Raw genomic sequence first — 24,771 nt, 5'->3', positions numbered from 1 at the left:
GACAGAGGTACTAAATGCTAGGCAGTTCCTTTCCCAGCTTTCCCTGCAGCGCAGGAGTAGCCACATGACTTCAGTCTACCAATCAGACACAATGTGCTCCAAATTCTGAATGGGAAGTTAGTGACTCAAAGAAGTAGGGACCACAGAGAATTTATTCTGGCAAAACTGCCACAGCTATATCAAGCTTCTAAGAGCAACACTAGCAGTGTGAAGTGACGTCTGCCCAGCTGTGGTGGTAGTGACTGCTTCACAGGATAGGCTAATGGTATATTTGGACATGCTTCTGGTTGTGCAGCCTCTAAGACTGGGTCTATACCCACCTGCACCCAATACACTTCAATAAATCCTTTTCCTGCTTAAAGTAGTTATGCGTTTCTAATGAAGAACTAGTGCTTCTAATGAAGAACTATGGTTCTGGTGCTTCTGATTAAGAACTGGTGCATACTGATACTACTAGTATTGTTGGATACACATATACTGTATTGTTGGAAGAACTGAAAATTTCAATTCTTCACTATTATAAGCAATGTGGGCTAAAAATCCTTACACATACATTTCTGATTTCCTTCCTAATTTGTAAAAGTCAAAGTAATTTCTAAAAGTCAAAGGTTGAATTTTCTTTATAGTGTAAATAATTTTTCCATTATTATCTTTGTGATAGGATTTTCTTCCCCTATACGTAGTACTTCTATTTTAAAAATAGATGTACAGTTCAGAATTATTTAACACTTATTTATTTAATACAAACCCACAGCGTACACCCCACACCCTCAAAATAAAAAACTTAAAAATAATTTACTCTGCTCATCCCAATAATTTTATTTTCTAGAGCATCTAACCAAGAAACAGGAGAAATGAGCTGCTATAACTTCATAATTTTGGACATAAGGAAAAGACTATCAAGCATTTTCAGAATAAGGTATTTCAATTGAAGTATAGAAAAACTACCCCTAAAGACCATTAAAAACAGAGTAGCTAAAACCAGAGAGCCCCTAAATCCAGGACTAAAAGGTTGATGGGCAATAGAGTAAAACACTTGGTGCACTTCAGAGTCTCAGTGCACTCTGCCTTACTTCCCAGAACGGATGAGTCTTATATGCTTTGTCTCTTCCACCAATTCTAAATGTTCTTACCAAAAAAAAAAAAAAAAAAAGAAAAAGGGGATAGCTATTAATATCCTTCAGTGAAAATCCTTAAAACTTAATAAAGAACACTGTCAGGGAAAAGTAAAGGGCGAGTAGTTGGATTAAAATAACTTTAGAAGTTCACTCAGAGCTACAATTCTTTGTTTAAAATTGAAAAGCTTTGTTACTCATATGCTATGGTAAACCAGAATTTTTTCTCAGGGCAACCGATGGCTTCATGGCCCCCCCGCCCCCCATTCTGTAAACAGTCAGAGATAGCATGTACTCACCTCCATAGTCACAGCTCTCAGGAGCTCTGGATTAGAGTTACACAACGCTCCCACAAGCACCCCTCCAGCACTGAAAGCAGTCAGGGTTGTTAGACTTGGCTGAGAAAAGCCTTGGTCATGAAGCGTCTTAATGCAAGCCTCTAAGTCAGCAAGGCCATTGAGTTTTTTAGTAAGACGGCCATCAGCGTGCCACTGAAGACCTAACTCACCACCACCCCTGAAATTAAAGGGCAAAAAGGTTTTAGTGGAGAAAAAAAAATATGAATAATATAGGTCGGGGTCAGCAAACTATCTTATGGGCCAAACCTACCCGGAGGCCTGTTTTTGTATGGCCCTTAAGCTAAGAGGTGTTTTCACATTTTCAAAGGTTGGGAGGAAAAAACCCAACCAGGAATATGCAGGAGAGCCACATGTGGCCGCAAAGCCTACAATGTTTACTATTTAGCTCTTTAGAGAAAAAGTTTGCTAACCCCTGAAGTAGACAATCAACAGACATGTTCGAATGTCTGCCTATTATGTACCAGACATTGTGCTAAATGCAGGCCTTAGAACATAAATAAGCAAAAATCCCCTGCCCCGGAGAAGATCTTCATTTTGTGGGGAAAGAAAACAGCTACCAAGAAATCTGGTTGCTGCTATTACACACATGTATTTAAGCAGAAGAAAGAACATCCATGTGTCAGGAACACAAATGCCTCACATGGAGATAATACATAAGCTGAGTCTTGAAGGAAGAATGCAAGTTCCCAGAGGGCAGAGAAAGGGAGACATCAGGACACCACGGAACCAGGGCAGTGAGGGGAAGCAGCTTGTCGCCTGGCAGGACAAGCGAGGCTGGCTGTGGAGGCGTGCATGGCGGGAGCACAGGACGTGTGTGGGGAGTGAGAACAGACGCCCTTACAGAGATAAGAGAGATCATCAGGATGTTAAATACTATACTGAGAAATCTGGACTTTATTATGGAGATGGGGAGGTAGTGAAGGATTTTAAGCAGAAACACAATATTTGTGTCTTGAATACAGCTAAAATAAAATGGAAATTAGAGTGGAAAAAAGGAGTTCAGCTTAAGAGGTTATTTTAGAAAAACCTAAACTCGGGGGAATTAAATGGAAATAATGTTACCAAATAAGTAAAGAGGCTGATGGTATTCTAAAAATCCTAAAAGTCTGGTACAATATCCTAAAAAATGTACCCTTTTGCTTTTTGGATCAACTAATGTTACCAAATCAAGTTCCACCAGCATAGGCATAGGAATACATAAATTCAATACAAATGAAAAAACAAAGTTTTGCTCGCGATGTACTGTTATTGTGGGTTTCTGTCACAGTGCTCGCGCACTCACATGCCAGGATAAATATGCAGACTCACCGCACATGGCAATATGCTAATATCCATCCATCGTCCACCAACGCCCTCCTTTCAGGCCTGAAATTCATTTTCAAGTCCATGCCGTAAGCTCCATACACATGGACCAGGAGAGGTTTTTTCTGCAAGTCCTCAGAATCCGTTTTGTGGAAGATAGTCATTGGCACTGACCTTCCATCCTGGAAATGAAGATTTATTATCCATGTAAACAAGAGTATTTTCAAACAGTTTTATCCTCTATTTTATGTCCTGCTTATTGACGTTGAGCAGAAACTTTAATTAAGACAAAGAGTTATGGTCTCTAAACTCTATCTCAACACTTACTTTCAGCTACTTGGCTGACCCATAGTATTAACTAAAAAAGAGCAGCAAGACTGACTTGAATATACGTTATTAAATGGCTTTTCCTGATAATAAAGTCATTCGAAAGAGTTCTTCACTACCCAGCACTACTGTAAATTTTTTCCCCAAGTACCTATTAAGATTAGACATACTAGCATAGCATTCTTCCTGTACCTAGGCCTACATACTGGCACTACTCATCTTTAAATATTTACAAATAGACAAACTAAAGAAGTTTTAACAGCTCAATTTTCTATCCTTTACAGACAGAATTCTCAAACACAAATAAAATAAAATTTTTATTTTAAAAAATTAAAAAAAAATATATATAAAAATATAACCCGGAACCCTTCAGTCCGCAGACTGATGCTCTATCCACTGAGCCAAACTGGTCAGGGCTTGTGAATTTTAACACAGAAATTACTTTTAGGACAAGTAACTATTCCCCAATTTAGTTCACATTAATCAATACCAATTGACTAAAACTTAGCACTCTCTGGACAGATAGAATGAAGATAATGTGGATGAGTTCTTATCTTTCTTTCACAGTACAAAGGTGGGAGAAAGTTGGTTCTCACCCTGCCTACAGAAACTAATGAAATAGCATTAGTTTAAGTGAGGAAAAGAATATAACCAAACCACTCTCCCTATTTTTTTTTCTCATTAGAAAACTTCACTTTGGGGCACTTCCTCTCGTTAATCTAGATGCAACTTGTTACGATAGTGGAACTGAATTTTCACTTCTCAGTATGACTCATTCTTATAAAATGCTATAGATTACTCCTCAACTTCAAGTAAACAAGCTGAGGAATATCTGCTGGCTGAAAAGTTAGGAAAAGGAAGAGGTCAGGATGGGAGCAAGCCCTGCGATGGGCTAGGCCCAGAGTCCATCCGCAGTGCACAATGCCTGCAGAGCTAGAGCAGCCCACTCAGCAGGTGCTCTTTTCTTCAAGAGTCCCTTGGCTCTCCAAGAACTTAGCTTCCATTGGGGGTATAATAATTACAACATTTTGACAGGCTGGTATAAATGCCATACTTGTAAAACAAAACAAAGCCTAAACATACATATTTTGTTGGCAAAAAAATAAATAAATAAAAAGGAAATCTGGAAGGTGATATACTAAATGGCTAATAGTGATTTTTTTTCCTAAGAGGTATAGGAATGACTGAAAAGTAGTCACTTAAACTTCATACATTCTATTTTTTGTATTCATTGAAATGAACGGCTTGATGTGCTAGTCATAAAATTTCTAATCCATGTTAAAGTAAATATGAGTCTTAAAATTAAAGAAAAATCCATTTACCCACTAAACTCATTTGGGTCTTACTGAGGTCTGAGATCCACTTTACAAAACTGTATACCCAGCAACTGCACAATACTTAGCAAATAGTAGGCTTGCAGTAAATGGGGGCTGACAGTGGAGATTACAAAGACTTACCTTACTTTTGGCTTCTAGACGTAAAACACGACTAGTCTTTGTGATTGGGTCTTCATGTCCAGTTTCCTCAAACAGTTTGCCTTCTGCAAACTTGTATGTGTAATATTTTGGGGGACGTATTGGAGAGCAAAGCTGAAAGGGACAGTTCTTTGGGTCTGAATTTGTATCCATTATGAATCCACAGGCCCAAGGAGGGAGCTAAAGAAATAAAAGTTATTTTTACTCTTTATCTAGACACTAGATATATTAATTAAATTTCTGGGTCTGCTTCAAACAAGATAATGTGAACATCAGTTTTACTTCTATCCATTTTCACATAATGCTTCATTCAAGGATTACTTTAGCACAACAGAATACATTTCAAGTAAAAAACAAAACTCTATACCAATGATCAATAAAATAAGGAAAAATGACAGGAAAATGGTTTATCATGATTCTGGATTTACATAAACTCTCTGATAAAAAAGTTTATTTTGGGCATAAACTTGGGCAATAAAATAACAGCAAAAGGATTAATAAGAGCAAATCAAATAATAATTCAGAACCAAGCAACATCTTCAAGATCTCTGTCCTCATAGAACATGAAATCTCAGACATGTATTTTTAATAATTTACCCACCAGCCCACACTCTGCTGCCTAGATAGCCACAGTGATGACAGTTATTATTCCAGGGCTACAAAATGGCGCAGCAGCACTAAAGCATTTACAATTTGTTTCTAACTTTAGCTCCTAGGCTAACCATTGTGCAGAACAAAACCTTTCCTGCACATTCACTCTGAAAGACTCAGAGCTATTATGATTAAGATTCTTAACTTTAAGAAAGAAAGGAAAGGAATCAAAATTTATTCTCTCAGAGCAGCAGGGTCCTGCTTCAAGCCTTCCACTAACATCCTTCTTATACCTTTTAAAGAACTCTGGTAAGCAGGCTGACAGTGTCTTAGAAATGGTACCAGGAGTCAGAGCATTACAAGAAAATTGCCTTTCTTTTCCCGAATAATTGTAGAAAGAGCAAATTCCTTAGAAAATCAGAGGTCTTGGCACAGCAAAGTCACTGGTGGGCACTATTCAGAAAGGTAAGTGGGGGATGTGTGCATAGAGAGTGCACCATTTAACTTGTAGAAACTACGGCCAAAGAGCTTATGTTTACAGAGCAAATTTCTTGTAATTAATCCAAAGAATCTATTTTCCTGAAACTAATAAGGACATACATTTGCAATATTTCTTTACAAGAGTTCCCGATCATTCTCCTTAGGTTGAGGATTATTTTCAAGGACAATATATCTAAATGCAAGCCATAACCAGAAAGAAAAGTGTAATCATGCAAGTTGGGAAATCTGGTCGCATGAATGGAGTGAGCAAACCGAGACCTTAGTGGGAAGGAAACAAACAAGCACCACTGCTAACGTTGCAACCAGGCCTCAGGCTGAGGGGACAAGGGTCCTCGGCCCAGAGGTACACGTCACTCTGCCCTTTGGTGACTTTAAAAGTTTCTGTGTGATCCATGTATTAAGCTGTTCTAGCTTTACACCAAATGGTTCCAATAAAGCAAAAAGTCCTTTGGGTGTATTTCTTAAACTAATGGAGCAAAGTTAGAGTTTTAATTATAATAACAACTGTTCCAAGGCTATCAACTTTTTAAAGTCTGTCCAGCTGATGGAGAAGGAAGGTATTAATGATCTCAAGAATATCTTAAGCCACCTTTCCCATTTGGATAAGCCCGCAGTGTCAACCGTATGTATTAGTGGACAGCATCCAAGAATAATTATATCTTAAATGCTGAAAGAAAATTGGCCCAAAGGTTTTTGTCCTTTGTATATGGTGCTGCCGAAGCATATCATTCAGTGTAATGCAGTTTTTGAAAAGGCTCTGATCTGCGAAATTCTCTTTAAGTAGCACCTGGCATATAATATAGTATCTGATTCCATGTGATAATGACTCAGAACATTATACATGGCATACTAGGCCCTACAGGTTGGGAGGGTTAGGGAATAAAGTAGAGGATATAGAATAAACTAAAGACATGATGCTTATTCTAATGGAAGTTAAAACCATGGAAAATAGAAATACATACAAAAACTATAAAAGGTCATATTTACGTGAAAGTCAAATCTTATTATAAGAGTAAAAAGACATTTCTAATTTTCTTAACAGAATTGTGTAATAAATGCACTGCTAGAAATTATGTATTTTCTCCCATCTGTATTCACACAGACTGCCATAAGTTTCCCAGTTAAAGATATCTGAATTAGACATCAATTAGCAAGTAAGAGGACACACTTTGAATCTAGTAGATGAAACCAATAAAAATTTGCTAAAGTAAAATCACCATTTGTGTTTTAGGACAACTATATAGTCCTCTAAGACACCAGACATTACATTTGATAATCTGATTTTATGAGGCTGCTAGGAAACTTTGGTTGTTTTAGGCCCTGGTAATTTCTTATTTTATATTACTCTAACAATCTCAAAACTAATCTCTCGGCCCTTTATCTCCTGCTGCTTCAGTGTGTCCTAACATGGCTGCCAGATAAAAACATGAAGTATAGCTCACTCCTCAAATCACTCTCCTACCCCAAATTTCACATGTTCTCCCTCTTCATAATTTATGCATAAATTCATTACTGTGACAATCAAAGAATGTCAAATCATAACTTCACCCCCCAGAAATCTCTTACATAATAAAACAGAATTACTAGCAGTTTCCTGAACATTTTCTGAGCTGCTCCCGCTTAGTGCTTCACGTGAGAGATGTCCTCATCCTAGAACAGCATTTCCCTTCCTACCCATCAAATTCCTGTCTATCCTCTTTGGATCTTGCCTACAACAACTATAACTGTGTATCCTGATAGTGACTTTATATCTCCTTCATTCTTGACACCACTTATTTAAACCACCTTCTACCTGCTCTTTGTGTTAGTTGAAGCTCATGATTAACTCTATCCTCCTTAAGGCCAGATATTTTGTTCTGTCTTTCCACTCCAGAGTGCCCCATTCAGCACTTTGCGCATAGAAGTTCAATAAACACCTGGTAAATTTCCAGGAATTGCATTTTAACAGAAATTGCGACAACACTGCAGTTAGGGAGGTATAAGTGGTCTATGCTTGCTGGTCAACTGGCTCCACAACTCCTTCCATATAAGCAAAATGCAGGCCTCTCCTCTTCCCTTCAGTGTCTGGTATCTTAACTCACATTAATGCTGCTTTAAAAGTGGGCAATAAGGGTGCCATTGTAAGTTCACTTGTGGAGGCAGATTATCTTTCCTGGCAGCCACAGGCAATACCAGTGGGTCAGCCTGCCAGGGACATGTGCCAGCATCACAGCTGCTGTAGTGGAGACCACTGCCACCTACTTCTTGAAAGAAACCAAAGTTCACTTTTCCTCATGCCCTGGTGAGAGACATGGCAGAGAGATGATGCAGATGCGAGCACGCAGTGGCACAAACACTGGGGCACTATCTCACTGGGCGTGTGGGATGGAGCAGCAGGCAGTGGTTAGGCACTAGCTGCCCAGTTGGCCTGAGCTATTACTATATTTAAAGCCGGAGAAATATGTGAGATATAGAAAGAGACCTATCTCCTAAATTTGACAAAGACCTAGTATGCTAAATGTCATTTAAATTAATTCTTTTAAGAAAAAATACATTGCTATTATTAAAAATTTGATGTTCTGGTGAAGCTAACCTGCATGTATTTTGATTTACACTACTGTCTTTTGATAATTAAACATACCTTTAGAGACCGAACTGAGTCATCAGCCAGACCAATCACATTAACATAAAGCAGATTGCTGTGCTTCAGGAAGAGAACACAGTGATCCTTAAACATGTCCAAGTCTACGACTTTGGTATTTCTCTTCATTGTGAAAAATAAGTCCCAATTCATGATAGCAGGTGTATCAGCTGCTGTTCTCATTAGCTGTGTGAAACAAAGAAGAGATCTAGGTAACAGAACATGGTATCTACAAAATCCAAAGCCATAGATGAAACCACTGAAATTAGACATACTATTCTTCACTGTTTTATGGAGAGCTAACTGCATCAGGGCTGAAGTGTGACCATCACCACTGAATGAGGCCTGGTGCTTAGCTGATAGCCAACCAATAGACACTTGAGTGAGACATCCAGCTGACTGTGGAAGCATCAGTGAGCCTCGCTGACTCTGACAGAACAGCTTAGCTGAGAACAATCCAAATTGCTAACTCACAAAATCATGAATTTATAAAACTTTGTTCTTTTAAGCTATTAGGTTTGCCTTTGATAATTGATATAATCAGGATAGAGTATGCTTCATTTACTACCCTTTTTTAGGAACAATTCAAATGGGACGGACTAAACACAGGATGGTAGCATCAATTTCTACACTTTACCAAAAGCCTATGAAACAATGAACTCTTAGAGCAAGAACTGTTGCTGATGGAAGTGTGACACTTTTTAACAGCCAAATGGAGCTAAGAAATAGAGTATCACCTTGAATTCTGTAGGCTCACCAACATTAGTGAGAATGTATAGTTCATCATCTCTGTGTTCAACGTAGTAAAGGACCCCATGTATTCGCTTCTGGATAAGTACAGGTGGATCCCAAGGACTTAGGCCGTCTATCAACCACACTTCAGAAGTGGTCTTGTTCATGATATTTATGGTGAGGAAACGACTGTCTTTTGTAAGATAAAGGAAAACAAAATAGCTACACACACACACACACACACACACACGGGGAGAGAGAAGAAAGAGAAAGAGGGAGAGAAAAAGATATGAAAATCCAATAAATTTCAAGTGCATGCTACCTTGTTAATGACAGTATCTTACAGGTGGTCAATATATATATTAATTAAAATGCAGATAGAAAATAAAAACAACTGCTTAGTGAATTCTGTTTGTAAACTAAAATTCTATTATTTTTCTCATTGCCTTTAAAAACATTAAAAATAATTTTTCTCTAAAATTTTATTATGAATGTTTTTCAAACATGCAGAAAAGTTGAAAGAAATGTACAGTAAATACCCATATACCCACCACTGAGATTCAATCATTAACATTTTGATACATATATATAAATATATATATCTCAACATCACATATCTATGTATCATCTATCCATCTGTTTCTGAATGTATTTCAACAGGGGTGGGCAAACTTTTTGACTCGAGGGCCACAATGGGTTCTTAAACTGGACCGGAGGGCTGGAACAAAAGCATGGATGGAGTGTTTGTGTGAACTAATATAAATTCAAAGTAAACATCATTACATAAAAGGGTACAGTCTTTTTTTTCAATAGTTTTATTCATTTCAAACGGGCCGAACCCGGCCCTCAGGCCGTAGTTTGCCCACGGCTGTATTTCAAGGTAAAGTACAGACATCATCTCACTCTCAATCTCATTAACAGATTATAGGGCTTTTTGCTCAGAAGAAGAAATAAACTTCTTATAGGAATATGATATTACAGTGGGGCCTTGACTTACTAGTGTCCGGACTAACGAGTTTTTTGAGATACCAGCTGTCTCTCAGGCAATTTTTTGCATTGAGTTGACAGAATAATTTGAGTTAACCCCTTCCCCAACAATTTTTTTGTTAAAAACGTTTCTTTTTCACACTAATTTTTTTATTTTGGTTCCCACGTCCCTGAGCCTGGCCTGAACCCTCTCGCAATCCAGGACCCCCTCGGGGGACATTCCTCTTGCAATCTGGGACCTCTGGCTGCTAACTGCTTGCCTGCCTGCCTGATTGCCCCTAACCACTCTGCCTGCCTGCCTGATCACCCCTAACTGCTCACCTGCCTGCCTGATCACCCCTAAACACTCACCTGCCTGCCTCATTGCCCCTAACCACTCTGCCTTGGTGCCTGCACCTGGGACCCAGGCTTCCCTCCTCCAACTGGCCGCAGGCAACCAGGACCCAAGCTGGCTTCGCCCAAGCCGGCCACAGGCACCCAGGATCCTGGGCGCTTTGCCCGGGCAGGCACTCGGGACCCCAGGCAGTGCTGCCCGGGTCCCAGCTTTGTCAGGGAGGATGTCCAGAATGACGTCCGGAAGACGTCCAGTCTATCCAGTCTAATTAGCATATTATCCTTTTATTAGTATAGTTTAGAAAGGGACACAGTTGCTTTGTTTTTCCTCTGTACACATGTTGAATTTCCTTTTCTCCTAGTTTTTTTTAAAAAATATATTTTCTTGATTTTTTACAGAGAGGAAGGGAGAGGGATAGAGAGTAAGAAACATTGATGAGAGAGAAACATCGATCAGCCGCCTCCTGCACACCTCCTCCTGGGGATGTGCCCGCAATCAAGGTACATGCCCTTGACCGGAATCGAACCTGGGACCTTTCAGTCCGCAGGCCAACGCTCTATCCACTGAGCCAAACCAGTTAGGGCACTCCTAGTTTTTACAACAAAACAGATCAATAGTCGGGAAGAAAATGCCTCACAATTCCACTAACCTAGCACATTTAAAAAAATTAATGTAATTATTTTACTTTTTCTTGTTTTTAAGGTTTATTTGTATTTCATTCATGTCTTCAAATAGACGGAATTAAAGTATAGATGCAATTAAAGATTCTGCTTTTTTAAAAAAATCCTCACGGACATGCTTATTAATTTTAGAGAGAAGGTAAAGGGAGGGGAGAGAGAGAGAGAGTGGGAGAGAAAATCGGTCAGTTGCCTCCTGTATGCACCTAGATCAGGGATCAACCTGAAATCTTTCAGCGTTATGGAATGACACATCAATTGAGCCATACCAGCCATGGCAGGATTCTGCATTTTTTTATGTCACATAATATCAATATCTCCCCCAACATTAGTCTTTATGATCATTAAAAATCAATCTCATTAAAACAATCATCATTAGAAAAAAAGCAATGACTATATCACTGGACCAAGAATGTTAGTTCTATGGCCTGGACTAATGTAATTCCTTTAGACCTAAGATTATTACTATTAATTAGGAGTTGTACAAGATTCCCTCCCTCCTTCCTTCCTTTCTTTCCTTCAAGATTTTCTTTAAGATCCTTGCCAGCTCTTATGAAACGAAGGGTTAATTTTCTTGATTAGATATTGACTTCACTGCCATAAATTTATTTAGTATTAAATCCCCCCCTTCTTTTCCTTGCAAAATCTGTTCAGATATTGTCCACACTATATTGTTTAATGATGTATGAAGTGACAGGACCCTTGTGTTAAGAAAAAAATTGTTTCTAAATTACAAGGAATTTTGCCAGATACATTTACTATCATTTCCTTCCAAGCTTAAGTGGTAATATAAGGCATGAGTCCTGGAGATTACAAGGAAATAAAGACAAGTAGCTTTAGGAAGGAATTACCAAAGTACTTGGGAAGGTAAAATATAAGGACCAATGGCAATCATGGCTCAAAGCAAAGCAATTTAAAATTCAGATAATCTCTATGAAATGCATAGTGAATTCTGTGCAACTGATACCATGGTATCTAACTTACTAGAGATTTATAATTGCTATATGACAACCCTATTAAATGTTCAGTCAACAACTCCTCTCATGCGTCACAGACCAGAGAGAATGTGAGTAACTCATCATTTGCAGTCTAATGAGGTATTTGTGTTTATTCTGGAGTTTGAATATGCCTAAACTCCAGTTTTGAATCTAAACAACTTACAAAAAAGAATGATTACAATATTATATTTGTTTCCAGCCAAAATCAACATTTTAAGTCAACCAAGAGCAGCACTTTAGATAACTGGAGAAATATGTTGGAGAAAAAGCTTTAATTGCATTATTCTAGTACCTTGGGTCTTTTTCTGTGTAAAAACGTTCATTACGTTTGTTTTCACCAAAAGTGGCTCGATACACATCATGACAGCGAAGGTTCCTCTGGAAGGTATAGAATAAAACATCCTCATCTTCTTCATCCTTTACCCATTCTGGGGAAAAAATATTAAAGAATTATACATAGCCAACTACTTACAGTTTTATAAAAAAGGCACAGACCTAGCCAGTTTGGTTCTGTGGACAGAGCGTCCGCCTGCGGACTGAAGGGTCCCAAGTTCGATTCCGGTCAAGGGCACATCCCCGGGTTGTGGTCTCGATCCCCAGTGGGGGGCGTGTAGGAGGCAGCCAATCAATGATTCTCTCTCATCATTGATGTTCCTATCTCTCTCTCCCTCTTCCTTCCTCTCTGAAAACAATAAAAATATTAAAAAATAAAATAATTTTTTTTAAAAGGCACAGTGCATTCTAAGTGTGAGTGCCAAAGAAAAGAGATGTGTAAGTTTATCCCTGGAAATCTAAATCTAACATAGGTTCAACTGTATATAATCTGTGTTATATAAACCTAAGAGCTTTCCAGAGGATAAAATATTATACTACATCAATTCTAAGTTTTCAAGTTGTTATCAGTCTCAGGACACTAAAGTTTCTAAATGGGAGAGGAATGTTCAATATTTAGGGAAGACTTTGGTAAAGTCATTATTTGTTTTTAGGAGATAAATTATGTTTAAATCTAAAACCTCTAACTTTAAGTATGAGGAAATATTAGATCATTTTCTTTCATGCGTAAGTGTTTTCTGTCTGCTTTCAAACCACATGCTTTCTCAGACTACCAGATATACTTTAAAGCTGGGGTTTTCTTGACCTTCCCAGAAGCTGTCAGTTGAAGTTTTCACAAAATGACATCATGACTGCCATCTGGCTGACAGCTACTGTAAGACAGCATGGTATAATATGCATCCTGATTTTAAGAGAGGTTAAAATGTACCAAATTTATGTATTAGAATCAATTGATTGCAAAAGCATGTAGTTATGAAACAATGGGGAAATTTATGACGGAAAATGAAACAGGAGGATAAGGTATAGACACGTATTACTCAATGATCAATGATAACATTTAAAGTTGGTTCTATTAGTAAAAATATCACAACTTCTACTGATGAATAAGTTAGTTCGACGACATGTTTTGAAGTTTCTCTTGGTAGTGACCTTGGGTAATTTGCTATCAAATATATAATTAAAGAAGGGGCAGTCCCTTCAATAAGAGGCACATAGTCAGGTGTGGAGATCACAGGGATAAACAAATCAGGCACTCACTTTCTCATTCACTCTCCCGGGCAAATAAAATGCTTCAGAAGTGAGAACAATTCTCTACGGTTGCTTTGTCAAATAGAAGACTGTTGTGGTTGGTGGCTTACCAAAACTGGACACATTGGGGAAAGAAGCTTCCACGACAGGCTGGTCACTGAGCTTCACAACTATACAGGTAGATGCTTCCGAATCTTCCGTTCTTATCTTGGCAGCTACATATTTTTCATCAGGAGCCACTCTGATACAGTCAATGAAGGGCTGGTCTAATTTAAGTTCCTCCAAATTGAACAAAACCTCATAATTATCACTGTCTGCTGCATAAAGAAAAGGATGAAAGAGATAATGCCACAGATGTACTTAAAAATATTTTAAACTGTACGTCAATGTCAAATTAGCATTCCTCTGCCTGGCTGGGTGGCTCAGCTGGTTGAGCATCGTCCTGTGTCCCAAAAATGGTTGTGGGTTTGATTTCTGGTCAGGGCAAATGCAGGAGGCAACCGTTTCTCTCTCTCTCTCTCTCTCTCTCTCTCTCTCTCTCTCTCTCCCTCTCTCTCTCCCTTTCTCTCTGTCAAGTCAGTAAAAATATCCTCAGGTGAGGAGATTGAAAATTAAAAAAATTAAATCAGCATCCCTCTTCTGTAAGAAGCTATATTCTGGCTTCCTGCAGCATTAATGGCAGCTTGTTTTGCACAGAAACTGGCATTAGTTATTTAATAGTATCCTATGCTAGTCCATATCATACCATGCATCAACTTATGTGATATTATTCAATACCATTGTAGCCTAGTGTTTAGAGACCATATAGAACCTAGAAAGACAATGTAAATGACATTGACTAATCGTACCTCGTACAGTACCTGGGATTCAGCAGATGCTCAAAAATGCTGGTTCCTATCTCCATTCTTCCTATCAAAGCTTTGAGTGTGGCTGTAAACTACATCTTAAACAAACCCAGATATTAAAAACTAGCCATAAATAAAAACTCAGAAATCTAAAAAAATTTTTATGCCTTTGAGAATATCAAATTTCCTATGAAAAATGTGAAATCTGAAAAATCAGAGTATGCTAAAAGGAAAAACTGTGGTATACCTTCTTCATCTTTTGAACGCACCAAGCAGCAACCTTCTTGGTAGTAAACAAAACCTCCATGTTTAACCTGACGATAAAAAGAAATAAATAGTTTATTTAATAATAATACATAATAATTTAACGAGTTAAGCTTGATTGAATTTAATTAACTGCTTAATGTTCTAACTAGTCAAGATGAAGAAATGGGATCTTTCATAAAAGCATTTTGAAGTTTATAGATGAAGACATAAAAACTATAAAATGGATCACTTTTTACAACACAGCGGTTAAGAAATGGTTTTCATGTGTCCACAATCACTGAAGGAATTTCTTATACACAAATGAAAGAGGCAACAAAGAGAAGACATAATGCAATCTATGTTGGCTCTCATGACTGTACAAAGCACTTTAGTTGTATTTTGGGAACATCTAACATCTCTACAGTGGGGTGCCATTAACAGAGATCAAGGGGCATCTTTAAGATAATCCCGAATGATGTAGTTGAGAAAACTGTGGCTCAGATTGGGCTGAAAACCCAGTCAATAACTTTCTGAGATTCTTTCCTCTTAAATATGCTGTCACCACCAACTGTTCATGGTCTTGATTTTACACAAAGCATCTTATCCTCTGTGGGTGACAGATATAGACAATCTGAAACTGAGAGAATGAATAGTGCTCATGGGTAATACCTATATATTGAATGCAATTGATTGTGGTAACCATAAAATAGTCAAACAAATATTTGACTTCCGTACAACACGGCTTAGAGTGAATTTCTTTTCATTAAAAAAAGTGTAGATAGGCAATCAAATACTTTTCTAATAAGAAAGAAATATGACTCAGTTTCATTTGAACTTACGTTCGGAATTACTTTAAAAATTTTTAAACAGAATTGGTTTTTTCCAAAAACTAGAATTAACAAAATGTGCTTGAAAATTCACTTTGGTTTTGACATTTATAATTTACATTAAGGATTACACTATACTTATCTGTTGTTCTTTAAGTTTTTAGGCATATTTTAAAGGCCAAAAGCAGTCTACTTCTTATGTGGGATTATGCCTATAAATCACAAGGTAGTTAGTTCATTTACATCCTGACTGGTAATATCAGAGTTTAAAAAAATTTATAAATATCCTACCTCTGCATTGATGATTTCGTATTCTTCTTGTGGCTGTGTTTCTAATTTTGTTCTCACTTTTTCAAACGCATCCATGTTTTCTGAAAGGGGTTTTTCGTTTTCTTGTTTAATAGGCAGAATATCCTGGAAAAAGTTTTATTGGTATGAACATAATATTTCAAACTAGGGAAAAATACCTTGGCTTTTAAAATATATTTTTTAATTCCTTTTCATGCAAGTACTACAATATTAGGTCTTTACCTATGAAATAGTATGCATTTCACAGATCTTAAATGTCGTTTCTCAAGCTCAATAAATGGTCTCCTCTTTTTAATTTAAAAATGTAAACAAAGACAATGAAGTGGATACTTGTAGCTAAACTATTAATTTAAATGGATAAAACCTTTAGATGCAGAATTACTAAGAAGCACTGGAGAATGTTCACAATACTATGGGAAAGGTTTATAGAAAATTAAGCAGTACAGGAAATCCTATGAACATTTACATATTTAATTATCAGGAGTTGGAGGTACAAAAAAAAGTCTACTGAGTTTTATACAGTAATAAAATAATACCTCCTGCCCGGCCAGGGTGGCTCAGTGGTTGAGCATCGGCCCATGAACCAGGAGGTCACGGTTCGATTCCCGGTCAGGGCACATGCCTGGATTGCTGACTTGATCCCCAGTGGGGGGTGTGCAGGAGGCAGCCAATCAATTACTGCCTCTCATCATTGATATTTTTCTCTCTTTCTACTCTCCTTTCCTCTGAAATCAATTTTAAAAAATTAAAAAATAAAATAAAATACCTCCTAAAAGGGGTGATATATTGATGGGAGAGGAAGACATCATTTTTATTAAAAAATGTTCACTCTTTATCCACAGCAAGAATTACGGTAAAAAAATTTGTCCTATGTTGTATCTTCATTAGCCATCATTTTCTTCTCTCATGGGGATGGGAGTCTCCCACATAGAACTGTTCATCAGATTAAAAAGTGAATTAATCCTTTATAGGGCAGAGCTTTTCTTCGAGTTTAAGTAAAAAATAATATATTCACCGAATAAAGGAAGAACAAGAGAAAGTAATGGAAAATTAATGAACGTGAATAGAGATACCAATGAAAGCTAAATAAGCACTCTATTTTACTGGGAGTATCTAATAAGCTATGAGCTTTAGTTGACCTCTGATTAGCACACAAATACCATATAAAGTATTAAAATTTATATAAGGTAAAACCTCAGTTGTTAGAAAAGAGTTCAATAATTTAACACTCATAGGTTTGCCTTAAGCAAAAGAATTCTAGCCAAGATTTTCAATGTCATCTTCCTGCCAATGATGACAACTGTACAGTGACTTGTGCCAGAGGGGTATTAAGCCTTTGGTAAGGACCTCCAACAGCTGGTAAATATTTATTGCACAAGTGTGTCCATGGTACTTTACCAACACTTTAGAAAATGTAGGCTATAAATATAGTTTATATCATAAAGCATTTACAATCTAAAATTAAACATGCAACTAAAATAGAAAACATTAAACGGAAAAACAATCATTTTCACAAAGTTTTTTTCTTTAGAATTTTTGAGATGCTTTTGATTGGGATTAGATTCAAATTAGCAACAATGGTTGTTGTGGTAGTCTAAATCATTCAGTCTCTATTTCAATCTTATAATATTATCCTTGAGTAATTATGTGAAGTCCAAAAGCTGGAGGCTTTTTTTCACTGTTTATTTTTCATTTATATTTTTTGCATTTTTACAAAATCTAGAGTCGATCTTTTAGAATTGTGAGGCAAAATACATGTATCGATAATGTCCTACTATCACCTGAAATCAGAAGATCACTAGAAATCTCTCCTGAAACTATAACTTAGCACTAGGATCTGCTTTTCATTTCCAGATACATGCTTATCTGATCCATAATTCCTGTTAGAACTTTAAAGTCGTCAGCATAGCTACGAAGAGTACCTGTTTCTACCACCTGGCAGCTCCTCGCACATTTTAGGTCAGGGAGCTGGGCTGGAGAGGCACAGCCAGCACAGGGCTAAAGGCAACAGAGTTTGGCCCAATACCTGCCCTCTAAGTGAAACTTACTTTACATTCTTAACTTTTTTCTATGTCAAAAGGCCAAATGAACTGAGCTTATCTGAATCAAAATAACCCTGAAAGCAACAGGATTTTTAACTGCCTTAACAAAGGGGAGGTAGCTTTCAAAAGCCTTGTAAATAATTCCTAAAAATAATTACACTCAGGGAAGCATATTTTTAACTAATATTCATAAAGTATGCCAATTTGTTTTGTTTTTAATTCTAGCCCGATAATACCCACTATGTTTTTTAAGCTTGCATTCATTTCAGTGTCAGCCAGCATTATCATTAGGGTATGCAGCAAAATCTATACAATTTAGCCAAGTATCTTTTTTAAATAAAAAAACATATATTTTAATTGATTTCAGAGAGGAAGGGAGAAGGGGAGAGAGAGAGAGAGAGAGAGAAACATCAATGATGAGAGAGAACCATCGATGATCCCGCCTGCAAATCGGGCATATGCCCTGACCGGTGCCTCTTGGTTCCTGGGTCAACACTCAACTGCTGAGCCACACCTGGCTGGGCTAGCCAAGTATCTTAATACATGAATAGTCTACTGGTTTCAAGGGTATATACTACCTAATGGAGCTGAGGTGAGAATAGCTTAACTAAATTTTAAGAAGGTTGCATATATATTATCACTCCATTAGTGGAAAAAGAAGCACTGCTCCTCATTTCTCAGGTGCCCACCACAAAACCATTTTAGCAATGCAAACATACAGGAGAATGGAATGTGCAAACTTCATTATTGCAAAAATGGTTAACTCTAAAGACAGAAAAATGGCACTGTAGAAGGATACTAGACCACTTTTAGTTAGGATGGTGCCATTAATAAATGGCCAATTCCAAGTCTGTGGCACGGAAGAGTAAAAAGTAGGCTTAGGACATCTGCCAGAAAGCAAGGAAATGCTCAAAGATTAACGGAGACTTGTCAGAAGGAGACAAGGGCCAGTCTGAAGGGGTTCCCACTAGCCACAATGACAATTTGAGCATCAAAAAGAATAATGACTATAACTGATTATAATACACTGAAAAAATTCACAATAACTTGAAAACAAGCAAAAAAACCTCCCCACTAAACTAAAATAAAAAGAGGGTACAACAAAAAAGGAAGCTCTTTTTTACGACATCATACAAGCTAATAAATGTAGAAAGAATAATAGAATTAGAAAATCATTAACAAACCCCAGTGAAAGAACTGATTAGGGTAAAGATCATTAGTGGTTGTTAAACTCATTAGGTGAAATTATGTTGCATAATACAATATTTGCACAGTACCAAAGTATTACCCTACTGATTACTTAGTATTGCAAAGGGAATATTGCTCTTTTAACAATGGAGAGAACAAGGATTTATCTCCCTAACCAAAATGATCTAGCATAGATAGCATCATCAATAGTGGGACAATATGACATTATGTATGTGCAGATACAAAGCATTTCAATTTAAGAAGGAAAAAGAGAAGAGTAAACCTAAAGGGAGTAGAAGAAAAGAAATAAAATTAATTTGTTTAATGAAATTGATGAAAGAGAGGATCAACCAAATATAAAATTGGTTCTTTGGAAAATGTATTTAAAAAGACATGTATAGCAATGGTGACTTAAAAAGGACAACAATATTAGGAATGAAAAACATCGTATAATTAGAGATATAATAGATTTTAAAAATCACAAAGTTCTTTATGCCACTACATTTTAAAACATAGATAAAATACCTACTTTCAAAGGTAGCTTTCTTGAATCTTCAAGGAACAGATAATCTTTTCATATGTCAACTACTATTTAAGAAAAAAATGCCTACTACTTAAAACTACTCAACTAATTTTATCAGGCTAATATAACCTTGAAACTAAACTGGACAATCAGAATATATGACAAAAATCATTCTTATAAAATATAGATTTAAAAATATAAAATAAACCAATGTATTTTTATTTTTTAAAAAATATATTTTATTGATTTTTTACAGAGAAGAAGGGAGAGGGATAGAGAGTTAGAAACATCAATGAGAGAAATCGAGCAGCTGCCTCCTGCACGCCCCTCACGGGGGATGTGCCCGCAACCAAGGTATATGCCCTTGACCTGAATCAAACCTGGGACCCTTCAGTCCGCAGGCCGATGCTCTATCCATTGAGCCAAACCGGTTCGGCAAATTTTTAAAAAGCACAAAACATGCCCAAACTAGTTTGGCTCAGTGGATAGAGTGTCGGTCTGCAGACTCAAAGGTCACGGGTTCGATTCTGGTCAAGAGCACATGCCTGGGTTGCGGCTCAATCCCCTTTAGGGGACATGCAGGAGGCAGCCAATCAATGATTCTCTCTCATCATTGATGTTTCTATCTTTCCCTCTGCCTTCCTCTCTGAAATCAGTAAAAAATATTTTTTAAATAAATAAATAGCACAAAACACAATAACAGTAATGAAACCATGAGTGACCAAGGATTTATCTTAAGAGTAAAAGGATAATTCAAAATTAGAAAAATGTATCAATGTAATCTAACACAGATAAAGGAGATAAATCTTAGAGCAATTTCAATTAAAACAGGGGAAAAAACCCCCATCTCTTAAAAAATAATAAAACCTTAAGTTAGGAATAGGGAGGAACTCCCCTGACTTGATAAATGGTCTCCCTGTTGTTTGAAACAGGACCATAGCAAATCTGTAATTAACATACCCACAGTATATTCACATTAGTACACATTTTTATTTTACTGTTTTTACAGAGAGGAAGGAAGAGAGAGAAACATCAATCAGTTGCCTCCTGCACGTGCTCCAGCTGGGGATCGAACCCTGAACCAGGACATGTGCCCTGACCTGGAATGGAACTCGCAACCCCTTGTGTATGAGATAATGGCCCAACAACTGAGCCACACCGGTGGGGCAGTACACAGCTTATTTAGTATCTGTGAAATACTTTTCAAGAATCTCCATTATATTCATTTAAAATATCTAGTTATATTTGCTGTTTATTTTGTTATTCAAAAGTGATTGTTAAATGAAAGTAATTGTTTCCTTTGCTCCCTGCCCCCAATTCCTCTCTTCCCCCTTCTCTGGAGTCCAATAAGATTTCTGCCCTTCTCATTCTATTGCTTTGTCTGGTCAAAATCAATGATGACCCACTGCAGTCCCAGTACTGCAAAGAAAGGACACATGTTAATTCTAGGTATTTACACTATTTGAGATATCAGTATCGTGGCACAGCTGAACACTTCCTTTTCTTAACACTTTTCTTCACTTGGCTCCCAGGACACCTCATTCTCATTGTTTTGCTCCTATTTCACTGCCCTATTTGTCTCTGTAGCTGGTTCCTACTCAACTCTCTGGCTTAACATTGGCACTCCCTGGGCTACAGTTTGCACTAATTCCCTTGGTGATCTCATCTAGCCTCATAACCTTAAATGCTATTTATATGCTGAGGCCTCCCAGATTTTTTTAAAAACTATATTTTATTGATTTTTTACAGAGAGGAAGGGAGAGGAATAGAGAGTTAGAAACATCGATGGGAGAGAAACATTGATCAATTGCCTCCTGCACACCCCCTACTGGGGATGTGCCCTCAACCAAGGTACATGCCCTTGACCGGAATCAAACCTGGGACCTTTCAACCTGCAGGATGATGCTCTATCCACTGAGCCAAACCGGTTAGGGCGAGGCCTCCCAGATTTATATTGGATTTATGGTTAATAGATTTTCAACAAGGGTGCTAAGACAGTTCCATGGGAAAAGATCTTTTCAATAGATGGTGCTGGGATAACTGGATATCCACAAGCACCATAACTGGATATCCACAAGCAAAAGAATAAGGGAAAGACATTAATCAAAGAACGTATATGCATAGGCCATAGACACAGACAATAATGTGGTGAAGGCCTGGGGTGGGGTGGGGCTGGGTGGATGAGGGCAGGCTGGAGGGTGTCCATGGGGGAAAAAGAGGGACATATGTAATACTTTCAACAATAAAGACTTATTAAAAAAAAAGTCTGGCCGAAACCAGTTTGGCTCAGCAACCCCCCCCCCCCCCCCGAAATAAATAAGGAAAAGAAAAGGGAAGAAGAAGACAAGCAAAAAATCTGGTTAGGAGACTTTACCAGTGGTCCAGATTAAAGATGACTGAGTGATGATGACAGAAGATGGAGAAACATGAACAGATTCAATATGTATTTTGGAAGTTAATGCAGTGTTTCTGAAAACATCTCAGACATGATGGTATACATAATTTGGATATGAAAAATTTATTAGAAAGAATATAACTAACACATCAGACTGATGATTTACTGAATATTATTCCTTGGGATAAGACAGGTCTATTAAACTAAAATAATTAAAAATAGCCTATGTGGTAAAAATCATGAAGCTAGTTCAGGATACACTGTTAATGGTTGTGGTGGCACAGTAAAGGGACAGGAGGGATAAACAATGTTTCCCTGTGTCCCAGTTAATAACTGAGCATAGAGCAATGAGATAAAGAAGAGGCGAGTTGGGGTTGGAAGAGTTGAGGTTCAACTGTGGGTAGTTTGAAAAGTCAGTGAGAGGTCCACGATATGCAGCTCGAAGGGGAGTTTGGAATGAAGATAACTGCTACGGTATTTAAAGCCACTGTAGGTAAAATTACTTAAGAAGAGAGAAAAAGGGGCCAGGACTAAGCTCAGAGAAACTCCAAAATTTAGAGGTCATATGAAAGAAAAGTTAAAAAAGGAGCGTGAGGATAGGTTTGTGAGGTAGAAGGAAAACCAGGAAAACGTTACCTTATATAAATAGGTCTGTACTTTAAGCAATTATGTTTTGTCCATAGGAACTACTGACTTTTTCTATTTTATTGCACCCATGAGAGTGGACAAAGTTGAAGCTGAGTAAATGCCGGTTTAAAGGAAATGGACATTCTTGTCTATAGGCCTCTTCACAGCTTCTCCAGGTCCCAGTGACCATTAAGGACAGAGATCCCAACTTTTAGATCTTATCATTTCTCTAAGAGGGAATGGTTGACATATGAAAGCAGGACTACTCTATTAGGCAAAAGAATTATTATTAAAAGAGCCTCTTAACTTGGAGTCACCATATCAGGATAAAGTTTCTAGGTGATAGGTATCTACAAAAGAGAATTAACAAGTTGCTTCAGGGACAAATGGAAGGGACACAAGTCAATCTCCTGCAGAGTGTGACCTAATATCACAGCGGTCACTCCGATGGTAATTCCTGCCTACTATTTATAAACGGAGACTCAACATAAAAGCACAAGATGACAACATGTTCTAAACACATACAAAATAAAATGATCTAAAGGTCTAAAATGTGTCCAATAGGTAAAATTTAAATCTTTCTAAAGTATGCTACAGTTACGCATGTGTGTACACACAAAGGTAAAAATAAAATAAAAGGAAGACAGAAAGAATTTCTGCACGAGGGAGCACCTTCTAGTTGCTAGATGGGATGCTGACCCTTTCATGAATTACCTAATAAAGTCAATTAGATCTTAAAAAAAAAATAAGAATTTACAGAAAGAATCAAAGTGCTAAATTAAGATGCTATAACAAGAAAAATAATTTGAAAGACTAAAATGTAAGGAGTGATAAAACATGCAACAAAAAGAATAAAATGTCGCCGAACCGGTTTGGCTCGGTGGATAGGCCTGTGGACTCAAGGGTCCCACGTTCAATTCCGGTCAGGGGTGTGTGCCTTGGTTGCTGGGCACATCCCCAGTGGGGGGCATGCAGGAGGCAGCTGATTGATCTTTCTCTCTCATTGATGTTTCTAAATCTCTATCCCTCTCCCTTCTTCTCTGTGAAAAATCAATAAAATATGTTTAAAAAAAAGAATAAAATGTAAGGAGTAAAAGTCTAGGGACTAAGTGATAAAAAGTTAAAAGCAAAAAAACCAAACAAAAAAACCTCCTCACACAAAACCCATAAGTATTAGTTAAAAGAGCAAGAATTAAATAAAAAACACAGATAAACCGAGTAAAATAATATTAAAAAGTCGTTTCTAAAATTAGAAGAATCCGCTCCAGTGTCCATCGATAGATGAATGTATAAATAAAATGTGGTATAGACATATAATGGAATATTATTTAACCATAAACACAAAAGAGTAAATATTATGATTCTACTTACTATTATGAATTATCTAGAATAGGCAAATTCATAAAGACCAAGTAGATTAAAGGTTACCAGGGGCTCAAAAAAGGTAGCCTATTGCTTAATGGGTATATGTTTTTGGGTATTGAAAGGGTTTTGGAAATAGATAGTGGAGATGGCTGTACAACATTGTGAATGAAATTAATGTTATTAAATTACACTTAAGAAGGGTTTAAATAGCAAATTTTATATGATGCATATTTAACTACAATAAAAAATGAAGAAGTAAAAACAGAGTAAGAAGAAAAATCAGTATGCAACAAAACAGTTAAAACCAGAAATTAATAAAATATTAGAAGTATACAAGCATAAGGTAGGATAGGTATTTCAAAGCAGCAGCAATATAAATAAATAACTCAATCTCAAACAAGTAGGATGAACATATAATTTAAACCAGGACACTTTAAGAGGAAAGGAGACACTATTAATAATTACACAGGGACAGCAGGTGTAGACCGGGACCATCCCAGGCAAACCAGGATGTGTTACTCTACATATAAGGGCAGTTGGGTTCTCAAGGCAGACGTCATGAAGGCAGACTGGGGTCTGGCCAAAGCACAATAGTCTGAAAGCATCTTCCTAAAGGACCCAAGTGGTAAAAAAATGCAAGTCTTTTTTTTTTCTTTTCCTTTCTATTTTTTTTTTTTAAAAAGAAGTAACACACAAGTACATGGCCTTTACTGAAGTTTACTAATTTGAAAACAATTACTATAATATTAGATTTTATTAAGAGCTATTACCATATTGTAGGAATTTGAGAAAACGAAACTATACT

The 24,771-nt window shown here is 37.2% G+C and overlaps 1 protein-coding gene across 2 annotated transcripts in view; it reads right to left on the bottom strand.

Moving 5' to 3' along the window:
- Positions 1 to 24,771, bottom strand: part of PREPL (prolyl endopeptidase-like) — a 30,678-nt gene that overhangs the window by 3,672 nt on the left and 2,235 nt on the right. Inside the window, exons 2-10 of one of the 2 annotated variants that reach the window (XM_006778641.2) lie at positions 15,809 to 15,931; positions 14,692 to 14,758; positions 13,710 to 13,913; positions 12,311 to 12,446; positions 9,028 to 9,244; positions 8,291 to 8,476; positions 4,561 to 4,758; positions 2,783 to 2,958; positions 1,415 to 1,631 (exon numbers count right to left, since the gene is read on the bottom strand). In XM_006778641.2, coding sequence (XP_006778704.1) covers positions 1,415 to 1,631; positions 2,783 to 2,958; positions 4,561 to 4,758; positions 8,291 to 8,476; positions 9,028 to 9,244; positions 12,311 to 12,446; positions 13,710 to 13,913; positions 14,692 to 14,758; positions 15,809 to 15,931 — 1,524 coding nt within the window. Of the gene's footprint in view, positions 1 to 1,414; positions 1,632 to 2,782; positions 2,959 to 4,560; positions 4,759 to 8,290; positions 8,477 to 9,027; positions 9,245 to 12,310; positions 12,447 to 13,709; positions 13,917 to 14,691; positions 14,759 to 15,808; positions 15,932 to 24,771 lie in introns of both variants that reach the window. The other variant, XM_006778640.2, reaches the window with a different exon arrangement.

The sequence above is a fragment of the Myotis davidii genome, unplaced genomic scaffold (assembly GCF_000327345.1).
Source record: "Myotis davidii unplaced genomic scaffold, ASM32734v1 scaffold6, whole genome shotgun sequence".
Lineage (NCBI taxonomy): Eukaryota > Metazoa > Chordata > Mammalia > Chiroptera > Vespertilionidae > Myotis > Myotis davidii.
The sequence above is the reverse complement of the archived record's forward strand: the minus strand, read 5'-3'. Positions and strand labels throughout refer to the sequence as shown.